Genomic DNA, 19,817 nt, shown 5'->3' on the forward strand with positions numbered 1-19,817 from the left:
ATTTGGGTCGATGATGAAAAATATTATTTTTTATGCTAAGAGTATTACTTTTTATTGTGAATATCAGTAGAATTGATATCGTCTCACAGATAAAGATTCGTAAAATCGTCTCACAAGAGACCTACTCTAAATAATATTATTATCGATAATTTGGCGCACCTAACTTGTGCGAGAATTTTCCAAAATCATTGAAGTAAATTACTATGCATAAATATGATTTATTTGGAAAAAATAATTAACAACAAATTGTTGTGATATTTTTTTACTTTTATTTATTCAAATTCCAAGAGGGTGATGATCATGTTAGCTAATATTTTTTAGAGTATTAGTATTAATTAAGTGTAAAATTAAAATCGTTTAATCATAATGTGAAATTTACTTATATTCTTATCAACTTTATCCCATGATTAAAAAGTTGGATATGACGGGCAAATTAATGTAATCACTCGGATGATGTAATAATTACAAAAAAAAAGTTTTTTTTTTGGTTACGATTAAATAAATTAATTAAGGAATGAATAAAACAAATTGAATTTTTTAATAAAACATTTTATTGGAACAAAAATCCAGGATTTCTCCACTCCCCTCTCACCGCATAAATTCAGGCTCGCTCTCCACATCCACACACATATTTTTTTCCCTCTTTCTCTGCCCCAATATCTGTTCCCACGCGAATCCCTCTGCACGCGAAGAAGAGATGGGTGAGTCGACGCTGCTTCCGGATCTCGCCACTGAAATCATCATCCCCCTCTGCGCGGTCGTGGGCATCGTCTTCGCCCTCTTCCAATGGCTGCTGGTTTCGAAGGTGAAGCTTTCAGCTGATAAATCTAGCTCCGGCGACGGCAAGAATGGGTTCAGCGAATCTCTCATAGAGGAGGAAGAAGGCGCCAATGAGCATGCTATTGTTCGGAAATGCGCCGAAATCCAATCAGCCATCTCTGAAGGTATAGTTGTTTTTATATATTATGTGCATCGGTTATGTTTGTTGATATTCCTGAGCCAGGGGATTTTTTTTACGAAGGAGAGTTGAGCATTCGGTCTGAATAATATTATGGCTGAGGATATGGGTTTTGCTTGGTTTCGAGGATGGTTTGGCAGATTTTGCTTTTGGCCTTTTGGTTATGGCTGCTTCTCACCTTATTTTTTTCGATCGGTTAAAGTATGTAGTAATATGTATGTGGCTCTTTACAGTCTCAAACTATTTCTTTGTATACTTATTATATTCCTCGTGCTATTCAATATTATGTTCTAATTGTACGCTATTGTACGAAAAGTTTGCATTTTTTATTATTCTAGCTGGGAAATCTGGAATATAACTCAGATCTTTTTATGTTAAACGGCGTTTGCGTATGCCTTTAGAACCCTCGAATTCCTGGTTGAAATCTCTAGTCTTACATGAGTTTATTTCCCTTCATTGTTTTGGCTCCTTTTTCTTTTGATTTTCCTATTGTTCCTTTTTCACGGTGGAAAAGTTAATAGCGTGCTATTTTGTATATGTATTTTGTGATTTTTTAAATTTCCTTTAATATCTCCGTCCATGTGAAAATGGAAGATCCATTTTTTAGCACGCGTCTTGCTAGCTGATGCTCTTCCTTTCCTCCTTGTCAAGCCTATGACGTGGATCTTCTAAAAGGATCCATGATCATACTTCGTTGTTAAACATAGTTGTGGCTACTGTTTATTGTGATGCTTTCTTCATTCACACGTGTCGAGACTTAGATGTTGGTTCACATTATTAATAGTTGTTGTCCTTTTCATACATCAATTTAATAATTGATAACAAGTGTCGGGTGTCAATTTTACCATGTCAAAGCTAGTGAGCCGTGTTCAGATTAGATTTCTTTTTATTTGTTTCTAGTGGCTTTCTTATTAATACACACGTATAATTTCTCTACGTCACTACACGTTTAGTTCTATGTTGGCGTAAAGTTGCCCTTCTAGCCCTACTCACGATTGGATTTCTGTATTTTCCTTTTCTTTTCTAGTTTTCTTTTTTCATAGCTTTTTTCTGGAATGTTTGTACTTTCCGCTATTTCTGTCCGAACGGTATATACCATGTTGACTAGTAACATTCTGCAGATTACTTATTTCCGGCATGAAAAGGTAATTATAGCATGAATTAGGCAGTGAAAAGTACCTAGGCATGGCATGCATTAAATATTGCTGTTATCCTACGTGGTAGAAATGATCTCAAAACGATTTGTAAGGCTAAATGATGTCTTCATAATTAAAATGCGAGCGCAAGTGTCGAGTTCCGGAAACTAATAATGTTTTCAATCTTGAATTTCTATTGTCTTCTCCCGAGCAGCAGAATTATATATTTAGAAGAAGAGAAGAAAGTCTAATATTTGCTTATTAATTTGTTTCCCAGTCTTATAAGCTAATTGTGATATCACAGGTGCAACATCATTTCTATTTACCGAGTACAAGTATGTTGGCATTTTCATGGTTGCTTTTGCCATATTGGTCTTCCTTTTCCTTGGTTCTGTGGAAGGATTCAGTACAAAGAGCCAATCATGTACGTTTGACAGCACCAAATTGTGCAAGCCAGCTCTAGCAACAGCTGTCTTTAGTACCGTATCATTTCTTCTTGGTGGCATCACATCTTTGGTTTCTGGATTTCTTGGAATGAAAATTGCCACTTATGCCAATGCCCGAACTACATTGGAGGCTAGGAAGGGTGTTGGAAAGGCTTTCATAGTTGCATTTAGGTCTGGTGCAGTCATGGGTTTCCTCCTTGCGGCAAATGGCCTTTTAGTTTTGTACATTATCATCAACCTTTTCAAGTTATACTATGGTGATGACTGGGAAGGCCTGTTTGAGGCTATAACTGGTTATGGACTTGGGGGATCTTCAATGGCTCTCTTTGGCAGAGTTGGTGGAGGTATCTATACGAAAGCTGCCGATGTAGGGGCCGATCTCGTGGGCAAAGTTGAAAGGAACATTCCAGAGGACGACCCTAGGAATCCTGCTGTATGGCTGCAGTAAAAATAGCGATAATAGTTTCTGGGAATTTTTTGTTCTTGAATTGTAAACTTTTATTTGATGAATGTTGCAGGTCATTGCAGATAATGTCGGAGACAATGTAGGGGATATTGCTGGTATGGGATCTGATCTATTTGGTTCATATGCAGAATCCTCCTGTGCGGCCCTTGTTGTGGCTTCAATCTCATCTTTTGGGATCAATCATGACTTGACTGCTATGTTATATCCTCTATTGGTCAGCGCCGTTGGAATTCTTGTTTGTTTGTTGACCACCTTGTTTGCAACTGATTTCTTTGAAGTCAAGGCTGTCAACGAAATCGAGCCAGCATTGAAGAAGCAACTTATCATCTCCACTGTATTGATGACAGTTGGTATTGCTCTTGTCAGTTTCATTGCCCTTCCGTCCTCCTTCACGATATTTAATTTTGGAACCCAGAAAGATGTCAAAAGCTGGTGAGTTCAATGCGGCCCCGAATTTCTTGATGGCTTTGCTTTCATTGTATACCGTAATTTACATCTAATTTCCGATCCTTTCATATAATGCATATATCCAATCTCATAAGTACCAGTTCAAATTTGGAAGCTTATTGTTTTCCACGAAGAGAACATTGTAATATGTTTGAATGGCTCTCCCCCTCTTTAAGATTTTTGCATAAATAATGTGCATAGATTTACTGTGTGTACCATTTCTTAATTCTTTTAAGTCTTTGACATCGTTATCCAAATGTTGCAGGCAATTGTTCTTATGTGTTGCTGTTGGTTTGTGGGCTGGTCTGATCATTGGATTTATCACAGAGTACTATACAAGCAATGCTTATAGGTATATATTTGTACAGTTATCTTGTGCAAAGTAAATATAAAGTAAATGGATTAAGTCATCTCTCCCTTGTTTTCAGTCCTGTGCAAGATGTTGCCGACTCTTGCCGTACTGGAGCAGCCACCAATATTATTTTTGGCCTTGCATTGGGATACAAATCAGTTATTATTCCAATTTTTGCCATAGCAGTTAGCATTTTTGTCAGTTTTACCTTTGCTGCAATGTACGGGATTGCTGTGGCTGCCCTTGGAATGCTTAGCACCATAGCCACTGGTCTTGCTATTGATGCGTATGGCCCCATCAGCGATAATGCTGGTGGTATTGCTGAGATGGCAGGCATGAGTCACAGAATTCGAGAAAGAACTGATGCCCTTGATGCGGCAGGAAACACCACTGCAGCTATCGGGAAGGTACTTGTTTCTTATATTGACAACCTTGATAACTATTTAGTATTTTCTATATTGATCCTTGCTCCTAATTTCAGGGATTTGCGATCGGTTCCGCTGCTCTAGTGTCTCTTGCACTCTTTGGAGCATTTGTGAGCCGTGCTGCCATCTCAACCGTAGATGTTTTGACCCCAAAAGTTTTCATCGGTTTAATAGTTGGTGCTATGCTTCCTTACTGGTTCTCGGCAATGACCATGAAGAGCGTCGGCAGTGCTGCTCTGAAGATGGTTGAAGAAGTGCGTCGGCAATTTAATACTATCCCTGGTCTTATGGAAGGCACCGCAAAGCCGGACTATGCAACTTGTGTTAAGATATCCACTGATGCGTCAATCAGAGAAATGGTCCCTCCTGGCGCTCTTGTCATGCTCACACCCCTTATTGTCGGTATTTTCTTTGGTGTGGAAACTCTTTCAGGTGTTCTTGCTGGATCTCTCGTCTCTGGTGTTCAGGTAAATTGATTGAAACGTACTTCATCTTATCGAGATATCCTAGGATTTTTATTTTATTAAATTTCTTAGTAGAGATTAATTTCGTATCTGGTTGGAAGAAAAGGCAAACAAATGAAAGGAAAATAAAGTACGAGGACGCTATTTTATGTAGAAAGCATTCCCAGATAGCAGGGAAATCTACTGCCATACGAGAAAATTACTTGATTTGTAATGAAAATCTTGTTTCAATTACTAGAGAAATTGTATATACATAGCAGTACAGCACCCACCCTAGATATCTGACGTATATACCCCGCCCGCTAGTCCATCCTTTTAGTAGGTTTTACTATCATTCTTTTCTGCGGGGCAAGCAAGGAGACACGTCCTCAAACTGAAATAGCTTCAGAATGTGATTCATAATTCTGAGTAGTATTTTTTTCTTTTCAAAGTTTCATTTTTGAACAGGAAAATCTTTTGACCAATTTGTTTGTTTTGACCATATTGTTATCACTTACATATCATCTCATGCAGATCGCCATCTCTGCCTCCAACACCGGCGGTGCTTGGGATAACGCCAAGAAATACATCGAGGTAAAGATTTGTTCCAAATCTTAATCACGTGACAGCTGAATCTAAAGCTTAATTCACTTAATTTTTTTAATGATCCCACAACTTATAGGCCGGTGCCTCAGAGCATGCTCAAACTCTCGGTCCTAAAGGATCTGATCCGCACAAGGCTGCTGTAATCGGGGATACAGTCGGCGATCCTCTTAAGGACACGTCTGGGCCCTCGTTGAACATTCTTATCAAGCTTATGGCTGTAGAATCGCTGGTATTCGCCCCGTTCTTTGCCACACATGGTGGTTTGCTCTTCAAGATTTTCTGAAGTAAAGAGATACGAGATGCTCTAGATTTCCTGCTCCAAGTTTTTGAAATTTCCATTAAAGTATAATCTGCTTTGCTTTTTCCGTTAAAGTATAATCTGCTTTGCTTATTTCTAATTTAACTTAGATTTGAGGAGAAATTATCTATCATCAAATGGCCAAATCTTGTGAAAAGTTGGGACATAGATTTAGTGTTCTTTCACCAAGTATATGAATTGCTTGTCAACTTTTTCCATTGGCTTTTGCAACTGATCTTTCATCTACGAATCGATCATGTTCACGTTCTTCTAACTTTTCATAAGTTGTTGACCAAGCTCAAATATTTGCATAAATTATGATCTTTTTTGAATTAATATAAAGTTTGATTAAAGAGTGAATGAATCATCCTTGTTTAAAAAATAACCATTTGCTTTCACTTAAATTATTTCTTCTTCAAATTCCACTTTTTTTTTATATATATATAGTTAATTCCGCGGTTTGACTTTCTTATAATCAATTAATAATGTTGCATTTACTTTAAATGAGAGGGTTATATAAATAAATTATATTGTGATTATTAAAGTAATTATATTTGATGCGAAATAATAGATAAAATTATAATTAGGATATGTTATGATTAAACGTTGATTGTCCATTTTACCCTTTCATCATTATATTTTGCATAATAAATTAAATTTAGGAACTAGTTGAGAAATTATTATTTTCAAATTTATATATTTAATTATATTTGTTTTAATGTTCCTTAATTATATTTGTTTTGATGTTCCTTAATATATCCCTTGTAATTATATGTAAATTATGCATGTATATGCTTTCATACATTATTTAGTAAATAATTTATACTAATCTGTGAAGTTTATCTAAGACTTGATATGAAATAATATAACGATAGGTGATATTAGTAATTTTGATAGCTTGAATTAAATTAGATGGTGAGATAAAAAAAAATCACACAAATAATTACAAGGGATAGATAATCATTCATTAATAACAATTAAAACAGACCTGTTTATTTGTTTTGAGTGGAAAAGTTTGATTACAAATCAAATCCAACTCTTATCCATGCTAAGTAAACACAACTTTATTATGATATTGAAAATGACAAAAACTTGTGTGAGATGGTCTCACAGATCGTATTTTGTGAGACATATATCTTATTTGGTCATAATTGAAAAATATTACTTTTATGCTAAGAGTGTTACTTTTTATTGTGAATATCGGTAGCGTTGACACATCTCACAGATAAAGATTTGTGACACCGATTCACAAGAGACATACTCATTAAAAATAATAGTTCCCACATATGGATTACGTATTTAATGTTTGTGTATATAAACAAACAAACAAATTTCAAATATAATACGTGCGGCCTTGTACGCTTAATTTATAAGGAATTTTGTTCGAAGTACAAAAATTCAAAGGAAATATGATAGATATCCATTACGAAAATGTAATAATAAATTAAGTAAAATGAAAATGAAATTAATTGGCAAAAAGGTCAAATTTTAAAAAATTAATCATCATTTTGTAATTATTATTTAAGCAACGTATGTACCTAAGGAATATAGGTCAACACAATATGACAAAAACTTTTGTGAGACAGTCTCACGGTGAGACATATATCTTATTTGGATCATCCATGAAAAAATATCATTTTTTATGCTAAGAATATTACTTTTTATCGTGAATATAAGTAGAGTTGACCCGTCTCACAGATAAAAATTCGTAAGACCGTCTCACTGGAGACCTACTCGTACAATATTGCTTCACATAAAAATTTATCAAACTTTAAATAAAACGAAACCAATGGAGCTTGAAACAACATGTATCACGCATAACGACGAGGAACCGTTGACTTTTTTAGATTTGTCAACCTCTAGGCGATCGAATTTGGGATTTTTTTTTACTCCCACTCACAATTATTCTTAAAATATTATATATTACTTGTTCAATTGTCATATTTTTCTCCTCCAACTCAAAAATATTATATATAACCGTAATTTCGCAATTTTATTTTTTCCTTTCTAACATATGTGTTTTTAGTAATAATTTTTCTTCGATTTAGTTTAAATAGTAAAAAATAAAAATATGAATTAAAGTATATGACTTTATGTTTTATAATTCAGTATTCTACTCACACTCAATATACTTTTAATTAACATCAAATGGTCATTCAAAAAAATAAATAAAGTGAACGTCAAACGGCGGTACAAATTTGACGTTGGATAGTACAACTAAAACCAAGTCAAAAAAAGCAAGCATGCAGCTAAAATTTCATATAAATAGCCACGAATACAAGGATTTAATACATATTTTTTTAAGCCTAACAAAATTTAGCAGTGACAACAATTATGACTTTCAAATCAATTGTTTTTTTTAACTTGCATAATAACAGTTCTAGTGCAATTCGTGGCGGCACATGATGGCCATGACCACATGGCTCCGGCACCTTCCCCTATGGCGAGGCATAGAGGCCACCACCACAACCATACGGCTCCAACACCTTCACCTACGACGGGGCATAAAGGCCACAACCACGTGGCTCCGGCACCTTCACCTATGGTGAGGCATGGAGGCCACCACCACAACCATACGGCTCCAACACCTTCACCTATGACGGGGCATAAAGGCCACAACCACATGGCTCCGGCACCTTCGATGCGCCACCACCCTCCGGTGGGATAAGTTATTCTCCAACGCCGGCGATTGGGCTCGTGGCTTTGGTGGTTTCCTTTGTTGGAATACTTGGGAACAAGATCTGAGAATGTTATATGGATCGAGTGTTATTTTGTTTCAGTCTTTTACGTACTTTTACTATATATATATATATATAGACACACGTACTTTTACTATATATATATAGTCTGCTCTATCTTCATGTATTTCTTTTTATATATTTGGTACCATATTCTAATAATGTTTCAAAATTTACTTGTTAGTAAATGAATTAATTGTATTTACCTTAACAAATCTCCTTCGTCTTATCTCCAGTCCACTTGGGCATAGTTTGGTACATGTTGGTACCTTTTTAAAAAGCCTATGATATTATCATGGGCCCTTGGATAAAATGTCACTTCTATTAAGTGTGATAATTTTAATTTAATGATAAAATACAATACAGATGACTTAATTGCCCTCAATTTATAAATGATTTTTATAAATCTATGCTAGTAGGTAGAAATTAAAATCAAATAAATATTTTTATTTATTTTTATATATTATATAATATGATAATTATATAAATGAATTCGAGATAATTATATAAATAATTTTATAAATAATAATAAAATTATTAATATCACTCGATTAACCTTAAAAATTGATATTTGACTTGACTCACAAAATCAAGGGCTCAATTATCATATTATATAATATATAAAATTAGGTAAAAATAAATAAATTATGCAAGCACTATCGGCGCATGAACAGATAAAAAATATGAACTTATGCAACAACTTTGAAATTATAAAATTTATTATGATAATATTAATTTTGTCATTACAATCTAATATATAAATTTAATCACTATTATTAAAATTATACCAAACATTTATTATAATATCCTACATCTTATTTATCTTTAACTTGTCTTTATATTATATATCACATGTTTATCCTATCATGTGTACCAAACTATACCTTAATGTTTAATTTTGCATAATCAATGGTTTTGTGGCCAAATCTTAATTATTTAAAATTATATATAGGTTCAAAGATAAACTTTCAATTACTTAATTCCTTATATAATTAATATTTAGTTACACAATCAACATTTTCCAAATAAATATTGGTAGGGCTAAAGCCATTTTAAAACCAACATTCTTACACATAACAATGTTTACATGAATTCTCAAAATTCTCCTTCATCAAATGGACAAATCTTGTGAAGAGTTTGGACATATTTTTAGTATTCTTTCACCAAGTATACGAATTGCTTGTTAACTAATCTTTCAATCTACGAGTTTATTATTATATCAACATTCTCTGCACTTTTGGACCTTGGCTATGTTGGTACATATGGTCTATACATCCGACTATCCTCGAGTCAATATAACAGAACTACCTTAAACCACATTCGACACACGACGAACACCGTTGCAGATTCACTAGCGTCTTTTGCTATTTCTCACCCAACTTCATGTGTTTGGAAGCCTTCTGTAAAACTTGTAACCAATGATATTTCTTAATCTCAATAATACTACAAGTTTAGCGATAAAAAAAAAAAACATTCTCTGCACTTTTCATAATTTGTTTATGAAATCGAGTTAGACATGAGCAAACAAAGGTTTTTGATGTTACCATATGATTAGTTCCCGACACTTAATATTCCTTATTTATTAAAGTTTGACGTAATTATGTCATTACTTGATATTTATATTGCTTTCACCTTATTTTTTAAAAAAAATTATTTTAAAGTTTGATTAAATAGTGAACGAATCTCCCTTGTTTAAAATACAACAACTTGTGTTCACTTAAATTATTCTTATTTCTATTTCAATATATTTTTTACATTCCTATGCTAGTTTAATTATTCAAGACGCATGTTGTCGTTTACATAATTTTTCATTTACAGCTAAAATACTTTTTTCGTCTATAAATTTATTTATTTTTCGTCCGCACGACGATATATTGGCAAGCACGACCATCCTTCCGTGTTTGACTTTTCTTTTTTTTTATATATATATATATATATATATATATATATATATATATATATATAAACAATGATTCTCAATATCATAATAATTCTAAAAAATATAATCTGTAATACGGCTTATCCACTTAATTTTATGAGGAAATTGTGTTCAAAATAAAAAAATATGACAGGAAATCTTTGCATCCCACCAGCCTGTATTCTTTTAAAATATAATAGAATCTCTTCCCTATGAAAATGTATTATAAATTAAGGAAAATGAAACAACTGTGAAAATTTAACATTTAATTTCTAAAATTTTAATTGTCGGTATATAATTACTATTTGAGGAATATTGGTCGTTACAATTGCTTCCCATAAAGATTTTTCAAACTTTAAATAAAGCGAAACAAATGGGAAAATTCAGGACAATTCCGCAAAATAAACAGGCCATCTATAAAAATTATCATTTAGGTCTAAAATTTTCAGCCAGAAATAAATTTTAAGCCGAAGCTGCGATGACAAAAAACTGAAAAATTGTTTTCAAATAATAAATTTAAGCCCCGATTCGTCACGTCACAAACCTTTCCAAGTCCAAATGTGAATTAACACCAAAATTTTAGTGAAAATATTAAATTGCGACGGTATAAATTTTAATGGTAAATAGTTATTTTGCCATAAATTTATGTGAAAATTTTATCCTTCTAAATTTAATTTAAAGTCCTCATATATAGTAATTGTTTTGACCAAAAAATTTCTTCGATATTTTTATGTGGATAGCGCGTTTTAAGGGAGGGTCAATTATTGATGTTAGCTTAGCTTGCAAGGTATTAAGTTATTTTTGCCAAGTCTTGAAATTTGGCAATAATTCATACATTTTAATTAAAAATCAGAGTAATTGTAGTACAAACTTGATGCTGGATGGTACAACTCCAACCAAGTCAAATGAGGCAAGTGTGCAGCTAAAGTTGCATATAAATAGCCATGACTACAAGGCTTTAACACAGATTTCTTACTCCTAAACAAATTTCTCAAGCATCCCTTAATTTGTGTGTTGCTCTTCTTTTTTTTTTTCCTCAAGTGACACAATTACAATTATGGCTCTTTGCTTTGTTTGCTTGCATTATAGTTCTAGTTCAACTCGTGGCGGCACATAAAGGCCACGACCACATGGCTCCGGCGCCTTCCCCTAAGCCACAAGCCCCACCACCCTCTGGTGCGATGAATTATTCTCCAACGGCGGTGATTGGACTCGTGGCTTTGGTGGTTTCCTTTGTTGGATTGCTTGGGAACAAGATTTGAGCATGTCATGCTTTGTGACATTTTATTTCAGTCGTTTTCGTGCTTGTTTATTTGCTCTATCCTCGTGTATTTCTTTCATATATTTTTGTTATGAACTGTGTTCTGAAATCCGTTTGCACGACGATTGTGATGTGTTTATCACAAGTTCTCCTAATATATATTTGTAAACTCTGAGTGAATAAAAACATTACGTAGTTAACGTTGGAAACTACAATTTTTTACTATATGTATTATCGTTGTTACTTTGCAGGTAAACAATACTCGGGAAAATTTTCCCTCAAAAACAAATTAAGCCCACACTTCTTCGTGGGTCGTCACAGTGTATAAAACTAAATTCCAACAATTTCAATTGGCCTTTCCCCCTGCTGGTAGTATTGAAAATAGGTCTCCGGGCAGTTTCTTACTGTCTTGTACAATCTCGACCTCGTAGCAACTATTTCATTCACTGGTCCAATCTCTAATTCAGGATCTGGAGCCCAGAACATAGCTAGAGTATTTCTCTCCCTGACAGAGTTTGTAACCGCTCGATGCATCGGGCTTTTGATGATGCCATTGCTCATTATCTGTGGATAAAAGTGCAATAAGATGTGATCATGAGATATCCTAGAGTTATGGAAAACAAAAAGAAGCACAGTAGTCTACATGCCTGAGGTTCACAGGCTTGTGCAATCAAGACTCCACGGACCGGGCGATAGGAAGTCCTAGTAATAACTTGTTCACATCTTTAATTGCTTAACGAAAAATGGTTAATAGAAACAGGGAGGATAGTCCACTGTGCGGCTTTATAAATCCAGGAACTTAGGAGGGTTCTTTGAGAATCGTAAATCAATTGGTTGCCAAATATAAGGATCCAAAATCATATTCAGAGGTTTTGAAAATTGCGTTAATCTACATTTATATAATGTTTTAATTAGAAGTGCATTGTTTCTCTCGGTTACCCAACATTGATAAGAAGTACATGAGGTATAATGAGAACTCGAAACCGCCGATCATCTCTCAGCATTTGAATGCCCTCCACATCTTCATCTTGCAGTAGAATAGTTATCCCCGTGCCATCTGCGTGTGGTTTGAGGCCAAGAACAATGTCTGGCCTCGAACATGGAGGATAGTAGTTGAATCTTGCATACATTGTAGGCCGCTCCCCAAATTGATTCAGAAAGCAATTCTTTGGTAAGCTTAATGATCTTGCTATAGACTTTAGTATCAGTCCTTGGATTTTTTCAAACTACCTGTGTACTCATCTAATATCTTCCTGAAGGATTTAAAATCCGTAAAGTTATCAGATCAACTTACGCTGTCCTAAAAATAACCCATGTTTTTTACACACAGAAAATGGCTGATGTCACCTGAAAGTTTCTGGATTTTCGGGCCATATTCAAGCTTTTGCTGATCTTAAGGACTAATTAAAAGATACAACCGATTGTTCCAATCAAGGGATTGATTCTCGAAAAGAACCATTTCACTACCGTAACCTTCAATGCTATCCACCGGTCTAACATATTATTGTTTCTCCGTTGTGGGCAGCTGGAAAAATTTTCTTGAAACTCCTCGCAGTTCAGCCAGGAAAGAATTTTCGATGCCATGGTTTATGGCCTGGATATTCAAAATCTTAAAGGACATCTACTAATTTAAATATTTCCTAGCTATGATTTGCAAAACATAAAAGAATCATAAAAAAATCAATCACAACCGATAATGATTCCACCTTTAAGCAACACATGTGACAGGTATTGTCTATATATATATATATATATATGAAACATGTGTCATTCCACAGGTCAAAGGGGTTGGGGTTCTGCAAGCGAGCCTTTACTATGATGTTACTATTTACAAAATGTACCAAGTGTGGACCGAGGAAGTGGCACCTTTTAAAGAAAAACATCATTTGTACAATTTTTGTTGGTGTCAAGTGCTCCGTTTTGAGATAGACATATGAAAATGAAAGATAAAAATAAACGTCAAGATTTATGTTAAAAACCCCATAAAAATTATTCGAGTAAAAATCACGATAATGATGAAAAAAATTCACTATAATATTTTATATCGAGTCGCCTCTCCTTTCTTGGCCCAGACTTGGGGAAAATTCTTCAGCTATAATTTATAACATTTAGGTTCCATATTATATGAAGGAGTTTCTAGTTTACACTACAACTGCACCCAAGGTTGGCTGCTACAACATAACATCATGGTTCATGGCCCAACGGGTGGATTCATTAGCAGAGGCTGTATCATGATTGGCTTCATTAAATGATGGTTCAAACAATCCTTAAAAACATCGAAAATTTTCCAATTAATTTGTTGGTTGACGATTCTCCTTTCAAAATCTTGGCAGGATCTGCAATCTAAAGATAATCACACTAAAAAAACAATGCTAACAAATTTGAAGAGGCGAGAGAAAACTTTTTGCTTTAAGACGAATTTACTCTGCACATTGTGCTCATAAGATATGACAATCGCTTTCCAATACACAACGACTTTCAATTTCTGTTAGTAGCGTTACCTATCACAAGTTTCATAACCTTAAAATGAAGCAAACTTCTGTTTTAGAAGAAAAAAGAAGAAGAGATTCAAAATGCTCTTTTTTGATTGATTTTCTCAAAGTTTATGTTAAGTTATCTCTTTTTTTTTAAATTTTCATTCGTTAAAATTAAAATATCCAACAAAACTCCCACTTAGTGATTCTATCCAAATTTGGTAAGCCCAACTTTTAAAAAAATCTTTCTGATTGAAAAAAAAAAGATGAGAGATTCTCAACCTTTTAAATTAACCATGAACTCCCGCGGCTGATTGTCTTTATTTCTTGGCATTTTCCTTATCAAGAAGATTATATTGTTGAGTAAAAACAAATCATTAAATCTTAAAAGCTATCTAAACTGATCGAAAATTAACTTAATTTGTGAAAACTGATTTATCTTGTCTACGTGAAACTAATGACCACAAGTGGCTCTCTCTTTTTAAATATTGACATTTCTTTTTCAGAAATATCAAAATTTTTAGTCATATAGTCAACGAAACGAACAAATCAACAAATCATAACTCTATATTGTATACAAAAACAAACAAAAAGTTCAAACCTGAAAGCAGCCCCCTGTGGTAAGGGCAGACTGAAGCTTCTTAAGTTCTGCATCCATGGCGGCTGCTGATGAAGCCTAACGTCTCAAATCAATTACTGGGATTTCGCCACTCAAAGTAGCAGTGAGATCTATGGGACCATAATCACCATCATCTCTCCGAATCATTATTGTAATTATAATTATAATTATAATAAGTGATATTTAAGTATTTATTGTTTTAAATTTATAAAAATATTTAATAAGATGTGAAATAATTTTGAATACATTTTATACATGTTTGATTTAATTGATTAAATTGAAGATAAGAGGTTAAATTTTATTTTATATATTTTTAATAATTAATAAATATAAATATAAATAAATATATAAATGTTGGATGTAATAATTTTCTACATTGACTAGAAAAATTGAAATGTGATGTTTGAATTGTTATACAATTCAAAACATTTGAGTTGCACCATGACCACCAATTATAGTTTTTAGTAAAACGACAAGCGCTCGATCATACAATCGGTATCAGAGATAAGATCACGAGTTTGATTCTCGTTGACTTCAAAAAGTTCAATAACTTAGAGAGAGAATGTTGAGAGTCATAATTGTCTGATTGCGATAATTCAACTTGTTGGTGGAACAATCGAAACGTAGTGTTTGAGCTGATATACGGTTAAAAATATTTGAGTTACATCAATACTAAAAGCTATAACTTTTGGTAAAACGACAAATGCTCGATCCTATAATAAAGCAAATACCGTAATTTTAATTAAGTGTGATAAATGATAAATAAAGAACATGGTATCCAAAAATTTAATTGGATATGATTATTAATCCTGTCCAACCCACCAAACTTAACCAATCATGAATAACCAATGTTCAATTTATAAAAACCATTATTTTCAAAAAAATTATAAAACCAGAAATAAAAATTTAAAACATCAAAATTATTGGATTTAAAAAACATCAATATTCTCAAATTGACTATACACATCGGATTATTGATGTCATATATGATGAGGTATATTCTGCTTGTTATCTTAAAATAATAACTATAAATTTTACATATGAGTATATGATTAATCACACATTCATTGTATGTGCCAAATAATTCCCAAACTATGCGAGATGTCTTGATTGAAACCTTAACGGGACGAACGAATTGATAAAAGTAAAAAATAAACGGAAATTAAAAATTACAAAAAAAAAAAAAGAAAAATGCATATTTTGGAAAAATGAAAGTCTTTCACCAAGAGATCCTTGAGATGTTTTTTTTTTAAATCACACACAGACATAAATAAATAGGTATCGGTTCATATAATTCAACAAAAATTAACATATAAAATATTTAAAGGGAATTTGTACTTTTGGTATGTTTATTTGTCTTTTTATGATTTTGGTCATTTATGTTGTGAAATTTTAATCTTAAATCGCTTCGCAAAAGCTCTTTTTTGACGTGGCGATAATTAACGTGGCATTGGTGCAACACTGAACAATGTCATATCAACATTTTTTATTAAAGGACTAAACTAAATAGCCAAAAATTTAAAGTTAATTGTCTAAAAATAAATTGACAAAAACTTATGTAATATGGTCTCACAGGTCGTATTTTGTGAGATAAATATCTTATTTGGGTCATCCATGAAAAAATATTACTTTTATGCTAAGAGTATTACTTTTTATTGTAAATATCGATAGAGTAGACTCGTCTCACAGATAAAGATTCGTGAGACGTCTCACAAAAGACATACACAAAAAAAATTGACAACATAAAAAACAAAATTGCAAAAGTTCAAATACGTAGAACTAAAATTGCAAATTTCCAATATTTAATCATACATTTTCTAGTATGATGATCACATATATAAAGCAAATCGTTTATAACTCAAATACTTCTATTATCATGGATTATGGATAACTTCGACACCACATTAAAGTCCAGATCATACATAAGAAATTTAATTCTAAATTTCCGTGAATTAATCATCGTATTATCAGATACATTGCCAACTAAATGGAAAGTTAATTGAGGCATGTGATTAGTTCGCAGAACATGGAAGACAATGCGCACTGCCAAAATAATGATTTGACCCAAGTTGACTGTGATGGATTACAGAGAACTTCAATGTATCGCGGGTGTGTTCTTGTATATGATTCATTGTATTATTCTCATTTGATTCATATATATTTACTAGCCCCACGTGCATGTTCATTCTATTTTTTATATATATAAAATTTAAAATTTCATTATTTTTAATAAGATTTTTATATTCATTTTTCATAAAAAAAAAAATAAAAATAGGAAGCTAAAATATCATGACCTAAATGTTATATATATAGTATAGATAAATATTGTACTTTCACGGTCTCATGAGATTTTTTTTTATACACACACTTGACTATGTCTTTGCTGTTTTGTCATCAAATATTTTTAATTTTTTGATATTCTTTCTAAAACATTGTATCAATACTTCTTCAACATATTCAAACATAGTAACGGTTTTTGTTAAGATGTTCGAAAATTATTCATATATACTAATACCGTAAAAATACGATATATTTTTATAAATTATGATATTATATAATATTCAAACGAAAAATCTTAAAATTGATGGATATGGTATTTATAGAGACACGTATACATGCGTATTTTACACGCAAAGAGGTGTATAAAGAATTTTTTGACCAATAGGAGACGATGGGATAAAGATGAATGCAATAATTTAGTACAGTGAACTCTTGATTTTAAGGATTGAAATCCGGGGTCACAATAATTATGTACATATTATCTATACACACTATGTGTGGAGTTCCTTCGTTAATGATTGGCAGCACGTATACCCCACATATCCGGTGCACTTTCGGTTTCAACAGGTTTATAAATCGCCCCTTCATGTTATTCAGCCAATGGTGCCAGAAAAAAAGGGTGAAAACTACCCTTGTCAAGAAAAAAACTCCACTTTATTTCAAGGGTTTGTGACCTTGGCCTCGTCTACATGATCTGTATCAATCATAGGAAAATGGAATAATTAAATAGCCATCGGTCACATCTATATGAATCATAGAAAATGGAATAAATAGCCATCGGTCACATAACACCAACGTCCTAACAAAGAAACAAGCTTGTGTCAGACGGTCTCACGAGTCGTATTCGTGAGACGGATCACTTATTTGGGTCATCCATGAAAAAGTATTATTTTTTATGCTAAGAATATTATTTTTTATTGTGAATATATGGATAGGGTTGACCTGTCTCACAGATTAAGATCCGTGAGACGGTCTCACATGAGACCCACTCAAAGAACAAATAATAAACCTAAACTAAACGGAATTTGTATTTCATTTATGTTGTATTTCTATCGATAAATTTTAAATATTTTTTTATAGTTTTAGATAATAAAAAATATATATATATACTTCAATTTCATAATATTTGTTTATATAACGTTTCATATTAGGTATAATTAACTTTAAGTTCACCCAATAATGAATGCATTTGAATTTCATTGTACTCTGTGTAAATATGTGTAAATAAATAATATATTGATTTAAGATTTTATCTATTATTTCATTGTTAACAAAAAAACTATAATTGAAATCTATAGATTTTAAATCCATTCATTCAAATACAACATCAAAGTATTTCAAACTTTCATTTATACTAGCAGTTCTGCATGTAAACAACTTATGAGTTATTATATATGTTCGGATACAATAAGTTATCGGGCTTAAGAATATTGATGTGTTTCGTGTCATAAGATTTTTTTACTGCCACAATTAATTAGGAAAAACAGATATGATATTATGAAAACAATTCTAATACTTATTTTTTTGATATGAAATTTTGGTCTTCTAAAATATTAAAATAAGATTTAATAAAGAGTAAACCAAGTATAAATTTTCAAACAAATTATTTTGACATATTAAAAATCAACCAAGCTTCCCCTGTAATCAGGTTATTGAAATTTTTTTGAAAATGCAAGTCAAATGACAAAAATAAAAATAAAATCTAAGTCACAAATTTAAATCACAGAAACCAGCTTTTCATGTTAAGGACCCATGCCAAGCAATATAATCAACTTGTAAATTTTAGCTAAAGATTTACTTATTTTCTTGGCATGCCATGGATTACTATCATTGCGTTCATAGAACTCGGTCGATCAGACGTTCATTGAGAGCAGATTCATATCGCAAATAGATTTTTACATGTTCGACAATATTGATTGAAATTAAGATATTTGAATTTTAGAGTGAAATAGGTAACAAAACCTTAATTCCCAACACAAAATATTTTAAGATGTCAATTTTCTAAATTCAAATTTATAACATCAAAGTATATATATCTATGCACATCATGATATTATTTAAAAATCTACATTCAATTATCCATGAATATCACTTCTCTTTGTCACCATTCCATTAATTTTCATCAAAACAATAATGAATACTTGTTATATCAAAATTTCGCTCAATAAAAATCATATCAATCAATTATCATTGTCGTATAATTAATTTCTACTTTAAATAATGATTATATTTGAGATTTTTCCACTCATACGGGGCCTCCTCCACAATACCACTACTCCCGATTCATTAATAGAGACAGCCTTAATATACTTACGATTATAAGTTGCTAAACACGATCGCCTCATGTTGCAAAAGGTGTCCGAACTCAGTAATAAGATATTTCTCTTATTCATAAAATGATATATATTTTCCTAAGTTTTCCTCCCCACTTTGAGCCCAGAACAGGGACGATATATAACGAGAAAAAATACAAAAGGTATTTGAGTAAACTTTTGCTTGTAGGGTACCAATATCACTTACAGAATCCTACACATGAATTGCTGGTGCACATTAGCTGGTGTACTCGTGGTTCTCGACCTCCAATAATGGAGCTAATAATTCTTCGTTTCGTCGGTGTTCGAGCTTTTCAAGAACCTCGATATAAAGTAAAGACTATATCAGGGATTAAACCATATATATGAAAGATTATTAGCAAGTTTTGGTTGAACAACACGTTTTCATTTTTAAATTATTTAATGATTTGTTTTGGAATTATATTTTGAGTGCCTTACATATAATTTTTTTAATATATTTGCTGGAAAATATTTAATAATTTATTGTAAAAACAATAGCTAAATAAAACGAGTCTGGCATGAAAATAATTCAAATACAAAAGGATTGATTGTCAGATTTTTCTGCACTACATCTGAAGTGTCTTTATTTTTATGATGTGATGATATCTTAGTCATTA

General features: G+C 32.3%; 1 protein-coding gene and 1 pseudogene across 1 annotated transcript; one reads left to right on the forward strand and one right to left on the reverse strand.

Annotated features, from left to right (window-relative positions):
* Positions 1–592: 592 nt before the first annotated feature.
* On the forward strand, positions 593–5,795 carry LOC142545576 (pyrophosphate-energized vacuolar membrane proton pump). Its single transcript, XM_075652830.1, has 8 exons — positions 593–944; positions 2,399–2,973; positions 3,059–3,438; positions 3,719–3,805; positions 3,882–4,212; positions 4,287–4,697; positions 5,208–5,267; positions 5,356–5,795. The coding sequence occupies exons 1-8, from the start codon at positions 698–700 to the stop codon at positions 5,560–5,562; spliced, it is 2,298 nt and encodes a 765-aa protein (XP_075508945.1). The 5' UTR covers positions 593–697; the 3' UTR covers positions 5,563–5,795.
* Positions 5,796–12,179: 6,384 nt separating this feature from the next.
* On the reverse strand, positions 12,180–14,726 carry LOC142544580 (protein LATERAL BRANCHING OXIDOREDUCTASE 1-like; annotated as a pseudogene).
* Positions 14,727–19,817: the final 5,091 nt, after the last annotated feature.

This window comes from Primulina tabacum, chromosome 5 (assembly GCF_025594145.1).
Source record: "Primulina tabacum isolate GXHZ01 chromosome 5, ASM2559414v2, whole genome shotgun sequence".
Classification (NCBI taxonomy): domain Eukaryota; kingdom Viridiplantae; phylum Streptophyta; class Magnoliopsida; order Lamiales; family Gesneriaceae; genus Primulina; species Primulina tabacum.